The sequence below is a fragment of the Rhea americana genome, unplaced genomic scaffold (assembly GCF_003343005.1).
Source record: "Rhea americana isolate MKP2758 unplaced genomic scaffold, rheAme1 scaffold_0, whole genome shotgun sequence".
In the NCBI taxonomy this organism is placed as follows: domain Eukaryota; kingdom Metazoa; phylum Chordata; class Aves; order Rheiformes; family Rheidae; genus Rhea; species Rhea americana.
In genome coordinates, this window is record NW_028185037.1 from 10,468,690 (window position 1) to 10,491,566 (window position 22,877).

General features: G+C 36.2%; 1 protein-coding gene across 1 annotated transcript; it reads left to right on the forward strand.

Annotated features, from left to right (window-relative positions):
- The first annotated feature begins 28 nt into the window (after positions 1-28).
- On the forward strand, positions 29-13,289 carry MED30 (mediator complex subunit 30). The gene is made up of 5 exons (XM_085311768.1): positions 29-186; positions 441-645; positions 1,052-1,210; positions 5,117-5,227; positions 13,033-13,289. The coding sequence occupies exons 2-5, from the start codon at positions 472-474 to the stop codon at positions 13,126-13,128; spliced, it is 540 nt and encodes a 179-aa protein (XP_085167894.1). The 5' UTR covers positions 29-186; positions 441-471; the 3' UTR covers positions 13,129-13,289.
- The last annotated feature ends 9,588 nt before the right edge of the window (positions 13,290-22,877 follow it).

Here is a 22,877-nt window from a genome sequence, read left to right on the forward strand (position 1 = left end):
GCGGCCGCGGCGGCCGCCGGCTGCAGCAGCGGCGCTCCGACAGGCCGGCCGTGAAACGTAGTGAGAGGCGCGAGGCCTGCGGCGCGGCCCGGCGCGGGGAGCGCGGCTTCCGCGGCCGGAGCTGGCAGCGGKGCCGCGTAGGGAGCGGCCTGCAGGCCCCGCTGCCCCCCGCCGCCAGCCTCGCAGGTAGCCGCCCCGCGMGGGCCGTGTGAGGAGCTGCGTGTCGAGGGCTGCGCGGTTCCCCGACCCGCGGAGCTGTAGTGCTGCGGGGAGCYGCGTCCTGACCCTAGGGGTGCAGCTCTCCTGCATCCGTTGAACAGTTTTACCTTGGACTGGACTAGGCACTGGGGAAAGGGCGGTAGAGCAGCCATATGGAAGTGTGTTTATTGTGATATACTCAAACAAGTACTTAATCACTCCTTCTTACTTTCTTTGTGCAGCTTGATTGAGTGGGATTAGCTAACATAAGAGATGTCAACTCCCCCTCTGGCTGGGGCAGGGATGCCTCCTGGCGCTTTCTCGGGGGCACAGGCTCAAGCAGCTAGGGAGGTAAATACAGCTTCTCTCTGTCGAATTGGCCAAGAGACTGTTCAGGATATTGTGTTTCGAACCATGGAAATCTTCCAGTTGCTGAGGAATATGCAGGTGAGAAATAACTTTTTTAAATATATACACTTGGAGGTAGTTTAGGACATTTAAAGGCATAGCTTGATCAWACTGCTTTGAAAGGAGGATTGAGTACCGAAAAGAGGATTTAGTGCMGAAATGTGTATACCACTGTTAATACGTTTGCTTCTCCTGTGTGTTAAGTGGATAGTGAAAACATGGAGAAGGGCTGAAGTGTATCTCCCTCCATAATTTGTATACTCTAAGTACACTTAATCTGTGTGTTTTTGTTGAAAAACAATTAAATGTGTTTTTGTGCCATTTGTGCTTGTATATACTTTTTACAACATACAAAGAAACTCSTGCTTTATTTGAGTTTATTTAGTTACTGTGAGAGAAACTTTAATTTAATACTTTTAACATTTTGGGGTTTTGGTTTTCTAAGTTACCGAATGGTGTTACTTATCATACTGGGACATACCAAGACAGACTGGGAAAGCTGCAGGAACATCTCCGTCAACTATCAATACTCTTCAGAAAACTGAGATTAGTCTATGACAAATGCAATGAAAACTGTGCAGGGCTCGATCCTGTTCCCATAGAAGTAAGTATCTTTACTTTATATATAAATTACAAATTGGAATCTCCACTCTCTGTTTAGCATACCACCCATTCTTCTTGACTGCACCAGGGTGCCATAATAAACATTTTAAATAAGAAATTCTTCAGTGGACTGACTTTTGTTTATTATTTGGAACCAATTGAAAGATTATGAAACTTTCACACTAGTAACAATTTTTACCAATTGGGAGGGATCCAATTGTGAAATCAAGCTTCACTTCAAATTTTAGTCCTTGCTATCAGACTTCTTGGCACACTCACCAGTTTTTCCTCTAGGGGAAAAAAAAAGGATTGGGTACATTTTTTAAAGAGGTTATTTTGATGGGAAAAGTCTACTTTAAGCCCTCACCCACCAGCCTGGCTTCCTAACTATTTGATAGTCTCAATCATATTATTTAATGACTGACATTATAACTGTACCTTTTAAGGATGTCAGCAAATCTCTTTTTAAACAGTCAAATTATATAATGKTTTTTTCTTCCACATAATTGATTCCTATCTGTCTAGAGGGATAGATAGATGATGCTCTGCCTTCCTTTTTTTTAGCTAGTTACGAGCCTTCTTACGAGATTTTATTGAACAAGAGACGCAATTATTCAATGGCTAATTGTTTGATCCTTTAGMAGCTGGTGTCTGGCAATACTTAGATGGAATGCCACCTTCACTCATTGTCTTATCTTGTAGGTTTGTACTTTCAGCTTACTTCTGTGGCTTATCAAGGAGCCTGCTACATACAYCCACACCTCCTCAGCCTGCCTTCTATTACACTTCCAACCTATCTCTGCATGTACAGCTACTCGGTGACAATGTTGTCATTACATTCGCTCCTTGAGTAGTCTGTAAAAGCTATGTACCTCTCTACAACAGTTATTCTAAGCTACATGAATGAGAGAGAGCAGGCATAAAGGCATAGCTGCATATTGTTGTGTATCTTACTGCAAATGGCATACACTAGTTTGTTAGTTTGATGCAACTTAATACAAACATCTCAAGACAAGCCCTGTGTGTGTTCAGGCTCTTCAAGCTGGTTTTATGTTTCTCAATGCAGGGTTGAGAAATAAGACACTTTGTTATTTTCTCTCTATTTCCTATTTGTTTCCTGTTTATGGCAAGCAATTATGGCATTACATTGCATCAATAAAGATAGTATCTACTAATGTTCACTATTTTATGATTATCGGTTTAAATGTTTTATTTTTTTTAATATATGTTACTAATTTAATAAATATTGTCAATGCTATTAACCAACATAATGAGGTATGAAATAATTGTGAAGTATATCTGGCTGCAAAGTTTTAATTGATTACACTTCCTGTTTTATTTATGCATTAAGTGTAGGTAGAATTCACTAGCTTTCCTGAAAATGGGAGATTTTTAAAGGAGATGCACTTTCAAAGTGGTACATTATTCTTCTCTGCAAGACAGAAGGAGCTTTTTCCAAGAGTATTTAGTAGATGCACTACTCTTGCTGTATGATATGCAAACGTAATAAATTATGGGCCTTTGCTGTGCTTTCATGGCAGAGCTTAGTGTGATATTTTTCAGCCAGTCATTTTGATAAGCTTAAAAARAATGACATACAAAAGTTTTTGTATGAAGGAAATTCGATTTTCCCTGAATCAAAATAAGTTTTAAGTTTTTCTGAAAAGTTTTTATCAGAATACTGAAGGATACTGCTGCATGCTTCATAATATTACACTGCAACCTGAGTAACAAGTTAATCTGCATTCAAGGAACTACCTCTTCCCTGATTTTTAGCTGCTATCTTCTTGCTTGTTTGCATTAACTATTAGACTTTAATTTGTATGTAACATGTATGTGAACAAGGATGTAATTTTGCTACAACTTTAACTTATCTCAGTTCTGTGACACTGAATTATTTTGAAATACGCAATTTTTGAAAATGGAAAAGGGCAGAGAAAACAGTAGACTGTACACTGTGTATGTATGTTAAATATAAAATGTTATAATTATTTTTGAATAAGATGTTAGTAGTTTGGGACTGTTCTCACGAAAGTCTGTATTTATTCCATATCAAKTACACTTACTGATTCTTTTCTTTTTTTTAACTTTTTTTAAGGAAAGGTGCATATGTTAATGTTCATTTAGAAATCCTTTGTCAAAGACTTTGGCTTCATAGAAGCTTGCAAGAAGAGATAGTGCATTACATGAGGAGATCACAGTGGAAAATCCTTATAGTTCTTATAAGGATTAAGTTATAAGGAATAAGAACTTAAAAGTTCTTATTAGACAACTGTGGGCATGGTCTTAAGAACAGCCAAACAGAGGCTCATGCAAATAGCAAGTCATAATTAGGGTATTGACCAAGTGGCTGGTCTCTATTTAAAGCCAGTTGTAAATTGTATTTAGTATATCACTAAGGAAATATTACCTTTATAATCAGTATAATAATGATATCTTCATGTATGTAAAATTTCAAAATGTGGAATAATACATTTTAAAATCACATTGTAGTTTGTTAACAATTCAAGACAAGATGTTGCTAGTATCYGTCTCATCCTACCTTAGCTGCTCATTCTCACCATCTATGTTGTCASTTCCTGTTTGCTGACCCAAATATCGATATAATCACATTTTGGGTMTGATCACTTCCTTATGCTGTTTCACTCTGCAGTTGCATGGGAAATTAGGCTGGGAAAAGAGGCACTAGAAGTGAGCAACTGAGTAGGAAAAGGATGAAAGTGCTTCTTTTAGTGGTAGTGCTGGMATATGCTGGCTTAAAATTTTGCACATATTGTCCCTATAAACCAAATCTCTTCAACTCTGTCAAGGGTATGTTTGCATAAGACTGAACGACCTGGTGACATGTTACATGATAAACACAATCTGGGACACATAACCTGCATTTAAAAAGTATGTAAATCAGAAGCTAATGCTGTAGCATACAGATTTTTTGCTACAAAGAAGCTCATACRTTAATACCCTTGTTATCTTAAAATCAAGGCTGTGGGTTAAAGGAAGTATTTAATTGCATTTTATCCATTGCTGTCTTCAGACTGCAGAGAAATTGTGGAGTTTTGTCCCCAGACGGGAAGTTGGAGTTCAGGAGACAAAGCTAGAAGTGGACTTCTGCTTTAATAAACCATGAGTCTGTTCTATTTAGCTAATAGCTGGAATGGTACATGAAGGAGACTCTGGTATTCAGAGCACAGATAGTTAGAAAGTAATTGACTTTGTATTTTGGTGAGAAATGATTTGTTTTATTTTTTTTTCTCAAGTCTTGTCTGATTTTAAGTGTGATTTCAGGGTAGCAAGTAAGTTCTTCATTGCAAATAAGTCATACACATAACATTGTTGTCCTGCTCAGAATACCTTTGCATGACCCACAAAGTTGACGTTTTCAAAAGCCTAGTTATATAGGCTGCTAACATGGACTGACAAATTGTGAAGGTAGGAGAAGCTCTTGGGATAAGCGTTAGACAGGAGCCTCATTAGTATGCAGCAAGTTATTGATCAAAAAGAAAAACTCTGACTCTGGTTATCTGTCAGCTGTTACAGCAATTTTTCCTGTTAATGAGATTCTTAATCTACAGTGTTCAAGAATACAAGAATGACTTGCTTGTCAGGTATCTTTAAATATTAAGGCTAAGCTTTGCCTACAGTGATGAAATTGCTTTGGCCGAGGTATGGTAATGTGTGGAATTGCATCTTTTTGAAACACAGGTTTTTCATGGAGAACGGACAGAGGCCTTGCAAGGCCTTTGGTTCTGAGGTGATGGAGTAAACTTGTTTCCATTTTTTTTCCTCTTGGGAACTTGGAACCTGTGGAGAAAATGGTAGTACCTTCTGTATCTCCTGTTTTTAGTTTTGTTTCAGGTTTTTTTTTGGTTGGTTGGTTGTTGTTATTAAGTGAGTGTTGTCTTCACAGCAACTTATTCCGTATGTTGAAGAAGATGGATCCAAGCATGATGATCGTGGTGCTGCTAGTCAGCTTCGTTTTGCTACAGAAGAGAGAAGGGAAATCATGGAAGTAAATAAGGTAAGAAAGATGAGATTGATTTGCATAAAACAGAAATGTCATTCTGTCATTACAAAGCCTGTATTGTTAGATGGCTGTACTAAATGCAGTATGTGTGATAACTACCATCACACTTGGTAATAAAAATTTATTGCATGTAACTATTTCAGAATTACCTTGTAGTGAGCATTTTTTTTAACTCCTGGCTCTAGAGATTAGGTATCCTGACATTTTTACCTTGTGCCTCTTTTTAAATGAATATACTTGTGAATTTAATGTATTATGATTAGGCTTAATCCACTAGATATTGGCAATACAGATAGAGGGAGGGTGCCTGCTGGAATTTTTTGATGTGAAAGCTTTCTGTAGGCTAGTTGATTAAAARAGCCTATGGAATGTCAGGTGTGTAACTATAACCATGATGCTGTGAAGTAATAAGGGATTTTCAGGGCTATATCTTTTGTATTTTGGAAATTTGGAAAGAACATTTCCTTTGTTGTACATAGCATTTATTGAATCATGACACATTCAGAAAAAATGCACTATATATCATAAAGATGCTTTAAAATTTTCAGTTGAATGGCAGATACAATTACTAAAGATTCATTCAAATCTAAAAATAAATATACTATAGTAAATGCTAATATAATATTGAAGGTAAAAATATGTAGCTTTACCAGACCATAGTTTTGAACATCGTTCCTTCAGTATCTAAAATACCAAGATAGGATTAATTAAATATTTTTGTAGCTCTACTGTCTATAAATGCTAGGTAAAAAGGAGGCATTATCCACAGAAACAACTGAACAAATGAAATGAATGAATAAAGTACTACTTTAAAGGCAGAATAATAGGTGGATTTTCATCTTTTATAATATTTCTGGTATTTTCMTTTGTCCTCAACAATTAGAGTTAAATAGATCTTTTTAAATTTTATATATTTAGAGAAATGAATGCATATTGTACAGGTGAAAATGGGACAAGACAAATTTACAAAAAAGCAGTTATCATCTTTCTGTTGTATTTTTTTCTATTCAGTGTTGATGTAACAGGGTTGTATATATTATATTGTATGTAATGTTATACTGTGAATCTATGCACATTTATTTGCAATCTTTAACAGTTAATAAATTCAACTGTCTACATTTACTGTGTTTTTGATAGTTTTATGACATGTTTTTGCCCTTGTTGTTGTACTCGTATGCTAATATGTTTTTTAAATCTCCTTGATRTGATCTTGTGAAAAGAATTTCATAAATGTTTACGATGAGATCTAAACCTTGAAAAGGTTGATGGTGTTACAGAAACACTGGTTGCAACTCAGTAATTAAGAAAGTTTTCAGACATTCACTTAAATCTGGTCCAAAATCTGTATTTACATTTAAATATCTAAACATATTTTCCAGCTTTTTCACAATAAATCTTCAGAAGATAGCTGAACTTTCTGTMGTATTTTTGTGGACAAATATTTACTAGCTGCTGCAAAAGAAATTGAAACTGCTTCTTTTTGAAACTATAATTTTTTTTTGCTCTCTTTCCAGCTGCATAAGCATATCCACTACGAGCTTCAAAGTTCAAGCTTTAAAGTACAGAATAGGAAATTCTTTGKTTTTTACAACTGGATGTAAAGCACTTCTTATTTTTGAAAGAAAGATATCAATGGAATCAGGTTAATTGGTCCAATTTTCAACCTTGTTGCGCTCAGATAGCCTTTCTGGTTCTTAGCTTGTACTTCTGATAGCTTTTCACTCYTATATAATACGTAACTTCTGTTTCCAAATCAATTTTCCTTAATTTCTTCTGGYATAGTTTATGTATTCTTGACCTACTATCTTTTCTCCCTTTAGCTAGTTCTTTTCTTTCAGGTAGTCCTTTTTGCTGTGGGTAGGCCATRTCATTTCAGTCATTTGTGTTTCCAGTACCAAAAAAAAATAATTTTGCAATAACCCAAATATTTTGAAATTGTTGATGCATTTGAATTCCTGGGCCTCACATGAGTCTCTTACTTATGCCCTTCATTCTGAGACTGTCAGCCAGTCTGATCTCATTAGCAGCCYACTGTGTATATGAGAAACATTACCTTGCAGTAGGGAGCACAGCCCAAACTAGTACCTTGTAGATCATCTATCCTCACACAAAAATATCCTTGTCAGGAGCCACCATCACCTGCTTCATGTACTATATTTAACAATTGTATGTTTAAATAAAACCTATTTAGCTTAAAAGTAAAAAGGATTTTTGCCCTATAAGCAGTTACTAGAAAGAGTGYTTATAAGTATGAACCATTATTTTTAAAAAAGTCTTATTTATTCAGCACTTACTACCTCTGCCTCTTTACTACACAACTCTCTCCTCAGTTTCCCAAAGATGTTGCTTGTTCCTTTTATCTGTATTTGCTTTAAAAAAGCATCTCATAACTAGTRGCCTCAATACATGTGTGTGAAAATGAAATGGTGTGAAATACTCTTAAGTACCATGTTTGTTAGTCCTAACAATTAATCTTTACTAACTAGTTAACAACAATCTTGCTAAAAGAGGGAAAATAATCAACTTTACATTACAGACTTTTGAGTTAAGTTGTTGTGAATTATCCCCTGGTCTTTTYGATAACAGAACCACTGTGCACTAGAACTGATGTTGTTTTAGGAAGCAGTGCTTAAAATGAGAACCATTTGTGATTAGTCTTCCTTTTTGGAGGAGAACTTTGTCTGAAATCTACCTTCCAGTGTGCTGGAAGTCTGTATTCCTTTTAACTAGCATTCCATTCTACACTGTTTGAATCTATTTTCATCCTAATTTGTATTTGTAGAATTCTTTTCACATAGAATCTGAACATGCACCAAGGAGCACTTTTACAAGAGAGGAAAAATTGTTTATTTGGCCACCTTCTCAGCATTTTAATCTATACTGGGCGCAGTTCCATACTGTTCTGGATAGCAAAATTTGTTCTCTGCAGTCACAGAATTGTAGATGAATTTAGATTTGAAAGGAACTGTACAGATTATTTTATCCAATCCCCAGCTCAAAGCAGGCCAACTATCCAAGGTAGATCCATTTGCTGAGGCTTACATCCCATAGCAYTTTGAATATCTGTAAGGATGGAAATTCTACCTTTTATGGGCCCCTTTTCAGTGTTTGAGAACTCTCACTGTGAAAGAAAATTTCCTAATATTAAATTGGAATTTTCTTTGTTTTCACTAACTCATAGCCCCTTGACCTTTTGCTGCACACCTCCAAGAATGGTCCAGCTTTTTTTTTTTTTTTTTTTTTTTTTGGTTTTTTTTTTTTTTTTTTTTTTTTTTTTTTTATTTTTTTTTTTTGTTTTCCATCAGGTAGCTTAAGACAGTATTAAGTTTTTTCTGCTTAAGACTGAAGAAATTGAGTTCTATTAGCCACTAATTGTATGCCATGTCTTCCAGCCTCCTAATCATCTCGGTGGCTTTCCACTAGAATTGCACGRGTGTTAGTGTCTGTCTTGTACTCAGGAGCAACAAACTGGACAGCAGTTCTCTAGTGCCAAATAGAGGGCAATAATCATTTCACTGGATCTAATAGTTGCTTTTTCATCGGGAACCTCTCCTGATCTCTGTGACCATTTGCAAGTGACAGAGAGTGGTCTTATAATGGCATCATCCAGCATTTGCAGATGTATTATGTTCTATATAATAAAACTTTTCATTTGCAATTTCATGTGAAACATTTCATGAAAAATGCAATGTAGCTTCTTATATTAAAACAATATTATGGTTACAGAGTTGAGAAAAGTTAGAAAATGCTAAGCTTAACGCTGTCCTTGCAATCCCAATTGCCCCTTATGTCCCCCAATATTCATATTATGCAGTCTTTAYTACATTATCAAGTTTGGTTTCTCTTCTTTTTTTCTTCTTTTCTGGAAGAGTCCTTGGGCTATGCTACATTTTTTACCAACTAGGCACTACCTACATTGAATCATGATTGTAATAAATAAGGTTATAGGAACACTCRTTTGTGATTTAAACAACGTGGATGTGAGTATTGAATAAGCAGGGAATTTGGTAAAGAGGAAGAGAGATTTAATGTAAGTAAKGTAACTGAAGGCTGCTCTTGAGAACTGGGTTTTTATCCTTGTCTCTATCACAAAATCTCTGTGATGGTAAATTGCAAAGCTCTTCCCTATACAGTTGGTGATAGCCATCCTTTGAATATACAGGAAGCTGTAAAATATCAAGTGTAGTGATATAATTGAACTTTAGGTGTCTCTGGACAAAGTTAGTAGGCATTCCAGTTTTATCCCTGATCTTCCTCTAACTTAGTTTGCTATATATAAATAAGAATCATACATCTATGTGAAATGATGTTACTGAAGTAATTCTTTCGTATTAAGAGGATGGAACARTGAGGAGTGTGCTGGAGAAGCGCCCTGGTGAATGCATAATCCATTACAAGCTACACGGTTTAAAGGGTACTCACTAAATAAGACTTCAGACCTCATCACTGAACATAATAATATTAATTAATTGAATTAAGTGACTATAACAATATTAATTAATAATATTAACTGAATGTAGTAGTATTACAGTAATTAATATAAAGTATAAAAAAATCTACCTCTTTTAATGACACTTATTTTAAGAAAATGTCCACCTCTCTATGTGACAGTGCAGAAGGTATATGCAGTTGCTCCCTGGGTCAATATGTGAGAAACGTTGAACATGCAGTGGAGCATAGCCTGTCACTGGTACCTCTTCTTTCAGAAACACAGGCTATGTATGCACAAGGAGCAGTTTTCCTTTCAGCTGTAAGGGCAGGAGGGAAACAGAAAGCCCAAATTCTCTTTTGCAGTAAGGATAGATCTGTTATGCCTGTCAGTAAGGATAGAACTGTTATGCCTGTGAAAGACATCAGAAAAAACTGTAGTTAATGAGCAATGAATACATTATGCTTAACTACACTTAATCACATACAAAATTAACATCACCAGAAAAGCCCTCTTAGGATGGGTTTTCAGCTAGATCGTCTTTTTAACAGAAGGGGGGAATAGCAGAAATGTGCCTCTCAAATGTAAGGTGAATCTAGATGACTTAAACTGATTATAAAACTCTATCTCATGTAAGCTAATTCTCCTGTGTCGTCTTAAAACTGAAAAAGGTAGAAGCTGTGTCATGTATGTATGATGAAGAGCCTTTCGTTGTTTCATACAACTGTTAATGCTGACAGTCAGCCCAGAGTTCAACTACACCATTTCAGCAGAAGAAGGAAAGAGTGGGAGACCACTTGCAAACAATCTGTTCAGGCAAAAATTTGTCACTGCTGCAGAAATCTCTGCCTACAAATCCCACCCATTTCCCAAGAAGACTATTTCACCTTCCTTTCCAAGGTTAGAATTAAGTCGAGATGTTCTTACTGGCTCAGCAAAGTCTTAAGCAGAGGCCAGCATTGCCAGTGGTGTAGAACATATTAATTATGTAGCAGTTTGTGGTGTGGACCACTGCCTGTCAGAGATTGGTAACAAAACCTCTGTATGCATTTCAGTTAGGAGACTATGCTTGCTGAAGTTCCCCTGTTACATTATTTTTCACCATAGCAGTCCGGAGATGGTGCTTTCCATCCAGAGATGCTTTCCATCTCTGAAAAAAGTAGAAGAGCTAAGAAAAAGAACACTGAAGAAAAGGATCTAAAATTATGTAGGTTTGCTTGTTGTTACAAACATTGAAAACACATGTATCCAATTTGAAGGTTCTCTTGCCTAGCATCAATTAAAGATCAGATAAGTTAGTTTCATAACATTTGCTCAAAAAAATAAAATTGTCTAATTAAAATTGTTGTCTTACAGCATTAATTTGGGGGTTATATCCTCTGCTAGGTAGTTTAAGTTCACATGACCATAGCTGTGTGAGAGTACATAATAGTAGAGTTAGAAAAGGCTGGAGAGAGAACAAAATCTGCAGTATCAGAGGTTAATAGTTCTTCTTTCTATTTGTGTCTTGAAAACCATCACTGACTGTTCAACCTTTGCTTCTATTGATGAAAGGTTTGAAAAATAAATGACATGCCCTCAGTATCAGTGAGTGACAGCTTTCATTATATTAGTTTTAATGTAGCATTCATTGATTTCTCTGAGGTTGAATGTTGAGTATGGCAAACAGAAGTATGTTTTAAAATGCCACAGGTAGGAATGTGCTGTTTTTCTCACCCCTCTTGCTCCTTCTCCCTCTTGCTCCTTCTTCATCAACATCTTACACCATTATCTTCTGTAGGGAGAATCTTACAGTTCTGCCATTTGCATGCCATGGTAACTACATGCTTCTCAGTTGTAGCTCTACTGTTTAGGAGTTGGATCTCTGCTGTATATAGTGCCATCTTGGATTAGCGAATGGGAATAAAAGAAATTTAGATAATATGCACATAGTTATATTTAAAATAATTTTTAATCTGTCATAATGCTTGATTAAAACTTCTGAGTTAGTATATGTGAGCTGTCCTACATCGATCTTGCATATTTCTCGTGAGACTTTGGAATTGTGGTCTGTTTTCAGAAATTGTGGAATTTCACAAATGTTTCCACTGAAKTCTGTGTTCAGGGATATTTCCTTTTCTCAGAGTGAAATGTTCCCCATGTAATGTAAACCTAATTGTTATATTGCTTAAGGCCATTTTTACAGGTCTGAAGTATATAGGCTATTTTTTTTTCCTGGACTTCTTTCCTAACTGTCCAGTGGGCAATTCAGGAGGATCRGTGTGTTGCCACATCCAAATTCAGGAGACTGGTTTTCAGAATATTAAGGCATGTTGCTCCTTTTTAACACTGTTCCAGTTATTTTGGTTGTGTTGCTGATCTGAATCATCCTTTTAATGTATTGCCATTTGCACAGTCCAAAGAACAATGTTATGTCTACCTGAAACATTTGTAATAGTTCRTCCTCTTCTGATGGTAATAAATCTTCCCTCCAGATTGCCCTCATGAATAAGTAGTTTAATCTCTAATATAAGAAGTTTGTTACCTTACAAAATCTGAATGAAACAAAGGGCATAGGTTTGTTGTTAACAGTATACAATAATTTCGTTCTTGATGGCTTGATTTGAGCAAGGAAGTGAATAAATCAGACAACAAGTACATGTATTATTATGAAATGTGTGAGGTTGGGGAGATTGTGCAGTAGCTTAATGCAGTGATCTTTCGTTCATAGTGACCTAATTTTCATGTTCTGGTTAAGGATCCAAACAGAAGCAAGTTGCTGCTCTTCTGTTTCTTCAGCTGCTTCTGCAGTTCACAAAAGCAAATATGCAGTTCTAAAGAATTTAGCATGCTGAGGAATATATGTTTTAAGACAGAGCTCCAGTAGCATGTCAGGGTTAACCCATATATGCAGAAGGGTTGGAAAAGTTTGACTGACTTTATCAGTATGTCATGGTATGTTCAGAATTCTGCTGTTAAACTGTCACTTTTCTGAACATCCAATTCATRCAACATATCACATCAGTATACCTGTTTCTTGAGCTCTTTTGGTATGAATTATCAATCCCTTCTTCCCACAGAAGTGTGCTGTCTTTTGAACTTTTGTAAGAGAGAGATGAGCCTCCATTTTTTCTGAAGGAATCAAGTGTTTTGATAAAAAGACTGCTGTGAAAAGAGCAGCATTCCCCTCTAAAAGGGGACTACTGGGTCCTTAAATTTCAGTCTTTCTTCTATTTTACGAATACATTTAAAAGTGAATACATTGTCTCACCAATACTGCTCATGGCTGAAAGATCCATGTACCGTTTCATAACACTAACCTTTATTGAATTTCTGATTATATGATCTAAACTGATCACCMAAAAAAACTACTAATGCACTCTTCCCACAGAAACTGAAACAGAAGAATCAGCAGCTGAAGCAGATCATGGATCAGTTACGAAATCTCATTTGGGACATAAATGCCATGTTGGCAATGAGGAACTGAACAAGGAAACAACTTAAAATCAAACTTCATAATTAGAAGAGATGCTGATATTTTTCAGATATACTTGCTTTCTTTCTAAGAAGTAGCATGTTTTCCCACAATCATGTTGCAGTAATATTTGAAAAGTTTKCAATATTAAAATATTGTTTTTTCTCTGTTAATTTAAATAGTGTTGGCTTTCTTTTTGTAAAAGATTCATCCTGCAGTTTGTATCTGAGTGATTCAATTAGGCTGAATATAACAAGTTTTGTAACTTAAAATAATAATTTGAATTGCTATATAAATTGGGGGGGTATAAATGGAGTCTTTCTAGTTTTTGTATAATACACTTAACACTTAAAAAKGTTTGCATTTCATTCTGCAGTACAAACTGCTTCTATATGTGGGAGAAGTTACAATACAGAAAGGTTGCTCTAGGAAGCTGCAGGGCTGATAGTGGTCAGAAATTATGATTCAGGATAGGCCCATCGCGAGAACCTATGGACTCCTATTCCACATCAGGTTGTCTTATCCCATATCCTGTCACTATGTATGTCTGGTATTAGACAGTTTGGAGCAAAATGCAAGAAGCCATGCAGAACTATCCCTATCCTCATGAATACAATTAAATCCTTCTGAGTGAAGATTTTAGAACTCGTCAGCCTTAACTTCTGCAGTAACTGTGTTGACATTTGCTTGAGTGTTGCTCCAAGTATTGTTGGCCTCATACTTCTGAACAGTTATATAGGGTTGGAATATTTTGTTCTCTTTTACCACAATGTAGTGAGTAGTACTTTTCATTGATCGTTTTACTATGACTGTCAGTGCTAGAAAACTTTAGTGTGTATGAGTAGTTTGTTGTCTTGTGCTACTCATGAAACTTATCTTTCTTTGCTTGTTTGGCAGATTTTAACTTCCTTAGATACTCCTCACAATTTTCCTGAAAATATTCCAATAATTTTTGTTATCCATAGATGCTGCCACTAGACTGTGCATCTCTTTCTTCCAGATCAATTAATATTTAAAATAATACTGTTTCAGGATGAATTTTTAGGGTACTTGACTGTTAATACTTGTCAAGTTGAAAACTGACCATCCTTATGACTTGYTTCTTATGCATCACCTTAAATGCCCATCCCATGCCAATTAGACTACTTAGTAGTTTTGGGTGAAAAGCTTGCTCAAACCTTCTGAAGAATCCAACTAAATGATATCTTACAGATGTCCGTTATCTACTACAGTATTTCAATACTCTTTGAATTCTGGGGAATTAGAGATGAATGTTACTTTACAGATGACATACTGATTTGTTCTTTAAGTTTTAGGGTTTGGGTGTTTTTTAAGATTTCAAACCATTTGCCCACTCCTTCAGTTAAAAATCACTGGCATTTAATAGTCTCACCTGTTTAACAGTGTATGATTTTGRTAGGGGACGGCTAGATCCAATTTTTCTCTTTTTCCTCTTTTTGAAGACTAACAGATTAATAAATGCCCAACTGTCTTTACTCCCATTTTACAAAGGGAAATGTTGATAACTCATTCAGCATTCAGTGTCAAAGCTAGCAGTATAACTGTTGAGTTCCCATTTAGGTTAGTCATTACAGCAGAACCATTGATCAAGGAATAATAATTCTTCAGCAGTGAGAGTTGTTGCTATTATATAACTTACATCAGGACAAAACAAATTAAAACTTTGAAGAAAGCTTTTGAAAAGAAGATGATGGGTGCCCATAAGGGTTTTTCTTTGTTTAAGATGCAAGCACATCTTTATATTTGTAACATGTAGCAGCAGCTTTCTAGTCAGTGGATATATAAGCACATATCCAACTTAGAAGTGGATTTTGAAATGGTACCAGCATTTTAAGTGTGAGTATAACATTCTCAATAAGCATTTTGTTGTAGTTTGGAACAATGGAAAAGATTACAGAAAATGGAGATTAGACTAGATGTTGCTCCACTGTCTATATAATAGCTCTGTGTTTTCACTAAGTTTCTTTAAATTTCTTTGCTTATTTTTAGTATTTATAAACAATGTGAAAGTAATCTAAAATGTGAATAAGAGTGCAAGTATTGCAAGTAGATGTCAAGCTGATACAATATTCAACTTACTCTGTGCCTCTGTTGGCAGTAGCCAAGGTTTGTACTACAATTTTTCATCTGGGAGAGAGGGAAAAAAAATAACACTTTAAACCACTGCCAGAATAGATAGCACACCAGCTAAATTGCAAAGGGTGGAAATTGACAGGATTGTAAATTATCACAATAAATACTGTCAAAACTTTGCAAGGTGTTGGACYGAAACCATACACTTTGACTTACACAGATGAAAGTAAGGGTAGTGTACATAACTCACCTACTACCACATCCATGAATAAAGATAGATTTTTGGTCAAGAAGATAGCAATTTTAAAATGAGTGGCTATTCCGCAACTGCAGAACACTTTTTAAGGAATTGCTGGGCATCAGCATGTTTTGAAATTTAATATTTTACTGTTAGTTAATGAAATGTCACCGAATACAATTATTTAGAAATACCAGCAAAGCAATACCAACACAATTGTTTTAGTGTTTTGTTCCTGTGTCTTTGACTATTTCTGTATTTCAGATTAGGCAAAAGCAGTACTGGGAGTGGATACTAACCTAGGATGGTTCCATAGGTGAAATATAAGAAATACAAGAATATTTGAGGGGTTTGGTGGAACTGTTAGGACTCCAATTTTGCCCAGAGAGAACTTGGTAGTGCAGCTGTGATGTTGAATATCTTGTAGCATGTTCATGGGATTACCTCAAGTTAATACATACCTCCAAATGTAGCTTAATCTACTATCTTCATAAGCAATGTTACAAATAYTGATTGTTCAGTAAGTTAATTGAACTCAATGTGACAACACAGAAGATGCCTATTAAGCAGTATGCATAATAGCTAGGTACAAGATTTTTGTTTTATATAAAAAGACAGAAGGCTGAACAGATTTATGACATGCTCAGAATAGATGCAAAGAGCTTACTTTTCCTTTTGTTGTCTTCCATGGAGGCAGCAAGGCCACATTCCAAGTGCTCTAATAAACCATGACTAGTTTTGCTGACATATAGAAAAACCCTTGTCCTGATTGTAGTATTTCTTACTGATAGAGAAATTGGAATCTATACACAAGTGCTACTTGAATTTGTTCCTGTAAATAGTGGATACAGATGGAGCAGGACAAGGATTCTGGTCTCATAAGAAGCAAGATTTCATCAATGTGCAAGGTGGCTGTACAAGCCAAGCAGATTCTGCAGCTGAAGGATGATTGACAACTGCTGTAGAAAATGGTAAGTTGCAGATGTAAATCTGAAATTAAGAAAAAATCTTTTGTCAAAGGAAAAACAAGGAGATGCAGTGACAACAAAGGACACTGTGAGTCAACTAAGATTTACAGAGGATAGACTAGTTTAATTACTTCAGGCTAACAAAGGAAATGGGGATAATAAAGGAATTTAAAAATAAACCAGTGCACAAAGAAGCGTTTGAGTAAGAAACTAGTGTGCACACTCACCTGATTTAATAGTAATGAAGATTGATATGGTAGAGCATCTGCATCTATAAACACAAAAGGTTTTTAGCTGTTAGAAGGTCATTCTGTTTTTAGGTATAAAAATAACAAACAGATTGGATAATATGTATTGCAGGTTATTAATGAAAATGGCAAAAAATTGTGTACCAACAACAGTTTTTATTTAAGCAAATGTAATGGGTAACTGGAATGTAAGAGTTAAATGTTCATCTTGTGAAGTCTAACTTCTGTGTAAAATTTTTAAGGATTTTTCTTACATTGCATCAGGGACACATTCTGGCATCTTTTACAACACTAAAAAGCAATAGCAACACTAAACAACAATAACAATGCTAAGAGCATTAAAAATATTGATGTAAGTGTAGTCAGAAGTAGAATATATGTTTGACTGAATTTGTCACTGGACTCAGTCCGGTAAAGGACATAGACATATCTGAGGCAGATAAGCAAAGGCAGATTTCTCACGTGCACTTAACTTGGAAATCAACTGATCGTATGCCTTTGAGTTCAACTTAGAACTTTAGTCAGTTAGGTAACTTCTGTTTCTGCACATACCCCCAGCAGTGGATAATAGCTGATCRTCACTGCTCAGGTTGCATAAACTCTTTGCTTTTCTGCCCAAATCCAGTCAGGGGCCCGATGCACGAGGCCCTCTYTAAAGTATGCCTGTTGTGCTCTCACATCTCCTTCCCAGCTGACTGCTACTAATTCCAGTCATGAGCTGGAATGGGATTCAAAATGAGTGACTGGAAGAAATATATTATGTASATATTAATGATAAAATCCTTCCCAGGATCTGCATTTACTTTCTCATGAAATCTTACTTGAAAAATAAATTCAGATCTGCCTAACTAGGAGGAAAGTTACGTGAGCTGAAAGTTGTCTGAGCAGCAGTGACTGGCAGTGCAGTTGTTTTTATAATCGTAGAGAGGTTTTAGCAGGTGTTTACAGTCATGGATAATGGGAAGATCATGGAAATAGCCTCCTACCAGAATACACTTGTGAAGTGGGAAGACTTGCAAACAGTGAGAGRAAAACAGAAATAGAAAAGCAACAATCAAAAATTAAAGTGAACATAAATTGGAGCTAAAATTGAGTCAGTAAAAGAAAGTTTGGGAAAACACATTTTAAATCTGCTTTAGAGAGAGTTGAGATGCAATGTCGGGGGAAAAGCCATTACAGTTTAAAGGGGCATGGTCAAATACTGCAGAGCAGGGAGTATATGTGTGAGACCTTGCAGTAATTCTGCATGAAATATTGCATTAGTTTTGGCATCATTATGTTAATAATGCAATAAAAGAGAAGATACCAATGTACTACTGTATGATTAAGCATTAGAGTATCTCAGGAAAGGTAAGATGCAGCTCAAATTTAGAAATTGTTGGGTAAATACAAAAGGGAGATAATTAATTTGAATGATTTGGGATGATTACAGCACAGAATAATGAAAGATGGTAAGGAAAAGGACTTCATTTATTTGACTGAACACCATTAAGGAGGGCAAAACCTTGTAATGCTAAGGTATGAAATATTAATTTCTCTAGAAGCTTAAAAGATGTCTCTTGGGTTACTTGGAAATTTTAGCACTAAACAGCATAAAAATACTAGAAAAATGCACTGGGAAAACGCAAAAAATCCCATCTTGCATTAGTAGAGCAAAAGAGGGACTAAACTGACCTTACTGTTTTTTCACCTTTAGATTTTGCAGTCATAAAACATCTTTTTATCAAATGACTATTTGTCAGATGATGAGCTCCTGTGAGACCAGGAGTAGACACCACCTGCAAGCACTAAACAGGCTTTCACAGCTTCTTAATAATGATTTGTTGCTGAAATTCCTCTTCAGGTAAGGTGCTTTCTTGGAATTTCCATTAAATAGGAGGCTGAGCAGAAAAGGAAATGAAGCAAGGCCTTGTTTCTCCCCCACTTCCCACCCCCACATTCCCACCTTTTGTTTTGGTTTATGTCCCAGTGAAGAACTACTCTGWGAGCTTGCTACAAAACTGAAACAGTAGCTGCTGTCTGATTACTGTCAGTTGACTCAGCAGAACTTATGAAGCCATTTATTAATGTAAAATATGAGGCTATTTATCCACCTTCCCCCTAATTAATATTAAAAGCAACTGTAAGACTTGCATGTCTTGCAATGGGAGCACTTTTCACAGGCTACACTGATTGTTCCAACACAGAGATAGAGGGGTGAGTTAAGTGTGCGTAAAATGTGTTCAGTTTTTACCTCAAAATTAAAGTAGCCRTGGTCATAGAAATTGTTATGTAAACCGTGTGCTACTTTTATGGCATTTGCTGTTACATATATTTGTGTTCAAGGTGGGGAGGTTGTAATTGCTGTCTAGGAAATTAGAACTTTTTTTTTTTAAAGATTTTGATTAGTCTGTTTGAACAACCACATCTAAAATGCCCTCCAGCAATCACAGAAAACAGAAGAGATGAAAATAGAACATAGGCTTTGCACCTTCCTCACAGAGAAGAAAATGGCTTTTTTGCTTGTACTTAATTACTGTTGCCACAGTTCCAGGTTCTCATCATAATCAGCTTAGACTTTATAAAAGCTAAGAGCCCCACTGTACCATTTTGAAAGTAATAAGCAGATTCGAGGTAGTTAAGCCAAATACAATTAGATTTATTTATTTTAWAGCTCCTTGAAGCTGCAGAGACTACTATAATTCAAATTAGCTTTACCAAGCTAGAAAGGAAATGGAATAAATTCATGCTAAGAGTGTATAGCTTTTAGATTTGAGCCTTTGACCTAGACTCAAACAATTCCATTAGTGTTCCTACTGAACCAAAAAGAAAGCACAGACAGTAAATCCTTCAGTTGTACAAACTAGCGTCACAGACAGRAGTAAGGAAAACAGGTGGAAACTTCAGCCTGCTCATACTCTGAAATACAGTTATGGAGCAGATTGGGATGTATTACAGTTTTGCTACATGTTAGTACAATGCCTGTGAAGAAGGGTTGTAATCATGACAGAGCCCAAAATGGTAGCATGATCTAATGCTGCACTGGCTATATTCTGATTTGCAGCACAAGTATTTATTCTTGAAGTTGATTTGTTCCATGTGTGTAAAATTAAAGGACCCCCTTCTATTATGGTCTGGGTATTTTTTTAAAGGCAGTTCACTAACACATGGTAGAGGAAAGTCTCTGTTGATAAGTAAGTAAACAGGAGGAGATAATGACTGGAGTGAAGAGAGAGCCTAGAGCTGCTGTCCACAGACATGGTGTGCAATGAAGAAGTGGAAGACATGGTGTGCAATGAACAAAAGCTTTACTTTCCCTTTGTTTCATGTGTTTTTGTTTGTCAGGTTTTTAGATTAATATTAAAAAAATACTGTCCCCTTTCAGTCCATGCAGATTTCCATTTCTATTGGAAATATCCCATTAATATCAATATTTCCATTTCTATTGGAAAAGTCTATTCAATCAATAGATTCAATCAAGACTATTTTTATTTGAAGTTTGGGGTCAGTATCACAAAGCAGGAACAATCTGCACTATTCGGATCAGAATGTAGTGCAACTGCCCAAGAGAAYAGTGATGCATCATCTCTAGCATTTTTGTTGGGGTCTTCTATTTTAACAGCTTAAGGCTTCCCACTCCATTTCAAGCACAATTTATACCAGTTCTCTCTCCTAAGAGGAGAGACAATAGAGGCAACAAAGATGTTCCCAGAGGAGTGACTAATCTTTAGCCATCAGGAGTGTTCAAGGATAGCCACTTTTACTAATCATTAAATAGCTGTTTTTAAAACAAGAAAAAAATATAAATGCAAAGCAGCTAATTCCATTTCCCAAGTGTTTTTCAAAGCACATCATTATCTACTCAGTCATAATAGTCATAATCAGGTAGAAATTAGGTCTAGCAATGTACTGGCAGTAAGACRCTGTCAGCAATACACCCTTCAATTTTAAATTTAAAATGGAGTCTGTTGTCTGCCTATTAACTTTACTGTCATTGTCACAAAGTCATCAATCTCAGTCTGTCCTGAACACATTTTCTGCATAGAATCAGACCATCTTCCTTAGTTCCTCTCATGCAGATTTTAAATCATCTCATAAACCGTGTACTGCACCAAAGGTTTAAGGCTGAAACACTTGGCAGACTATATATATATTTCTTTTTAACATACATTCAGTATCTACCACCGGATGACAGATTGCAGCTACTCTCTGGACTAGATCATGGCAGAAATTGGAAAACAGAAAATAAACCCTGCAAGCTCATGTAAAGTGGGTGAAAGTCTAGTTCCACTGAAGCTGATAGCAAACTCAGTAAAACGTAGTATTAATTTCCAGGTTATTGCTATAAAGATTGTTTCAGAGAGAAAAATAAAATGGTCTTTGCAAGCTGGATCTTGTATGTTTTAGATATGATCTCTGCTTATCACAGCATCTGAAAGCACCTGAGGTGCCCCAATTATTTGTATTATTTTATGTGGCAGAGCTTTACCAGAATGTTTTAGGCAGAGAGTATTCAATTCTGGATTTTGCCTCTTACAGGTCTAAGCTTCAAGAAGGACACAGCTTAGAGAACATATATGTGGTTTATAAAGGATGGCTGTGATAGGAAGAGTTCCGTGAATAGAGTGTATATTCTGATCTTCAACTTACTCTATAAATATGAAATCCTTCAAGCAAAAAAGACTTTTTTAATAGCTGCAGATAAGTTTCTGTCTTTTTGTTCCATGCCAGAAAGTTGCTTTGTTAACTTACATCGCACTRGAAAAAAAATAAAGGGACCGATTTGTTAAATATTTTAACTGTTATGTTGGGTTGCATCTGTACATAACAGAGAAAGTAATAAAATATGGCTAATTCTGGTCATTTTCATGTGCAATTACTTACTTTAAATACTGTTGCCATTGTTCAGTTCTACATTTGGTTAATATAACTGAATACCAAGCCACTCAAAATGTTAGGCACTTGGAATTTAAATTCTCAAACAACTGTATTGCCACTTTGGGTAGGTGTGTCTAAAAAATAAGGTGACACTAATATTTSTTACGAATCCCATGTTCAAATCCCATATCACCCTATAGAGATCTATATTACTGTAATGAAGTGCACAGATTTTGCTTGCAAGCAATCACAGACTTGCTATGGCTTAATGTAACTGAGCTGCTGTGATTGCATCTAAATGTTGGCAAAACTCCCAAACTGAATATTTCTTCACCTGTCACTCTTGGGACCTTGAACTAGTAGGCATTTTCTATGTTTGGTACAAGAAAGAACACAAGGAGATGCAACCACACCATCAGTGTTTAAAGCACTTCTGTGAAAGACCTGAACTCAGGCCTTTCACCTTGGATAGCGACATCAGGCTCAGCTTGAGGCAGGAGGGCTGCAGCAGCATAAGACATGCCTGAAAGGAGCCTACTTTTGTGTCCAGAAGGTGCTCTCTCATATCCAAGCTTTTTTTGCACCCGTAGAAGAGAGAAGCAAGCATAAAAACTGAAAAATGACACAGAGAACGTGCATAATTTATACTTGTTGGAAGATGCAAGTTCTGAGTGCAGATCAAATAGCTGCATCCAGAAGAGGGAAGAGACAAAATAATACATAATGAGAACCAAGCAAGTATTCCCCTTGGCAACAGCAATGAAGGCCGAAGTATAAAGAGAGAGGTAGTACTGTGTAGAAGAGGCCCAATGAAGCAAGGTGCACTGAGTATTTGTGCCTTCAAATTGTGTCTCGTGTTACAATGAGCTGCTTCACTAGTAAAGGAATAGTTTGTATGGTTTGGCCCTTAAGTCTATGTTATTGCTCAAATGGTAAAAGGGCCTTTTCCTACAGTTTTTAGAGCACCCATTAACATTGTATTTTATCCTGTAACACTGTTTCTATGACTTTCCTGTTACAGGCTGGAGCCTGAGATATAGCTGCAATACATTCTTACCAAACCTTTGCAAAATTGCCAGAAGACACTCCATTAGCAAAAATATACAATACACCTCTCTTTTTTATGGTCTCTCTTCACATACTTGCACATAGTGCCTAAGAAACATAGTCCTATAACTCTTCTTCCCGCTACAAACACCCCAATATATTATCAGATGCACACAAACAATCACAAACCTAAGCTCCTATTACTCACGYTTTGTATGGCTAGAAACCATCCATTTATGATGGCAGCAAGCATTCTTGGTTAAGCCACTAGATCTACAAAGTTTCGTGCTTGGTAGCATTCCAATAGTC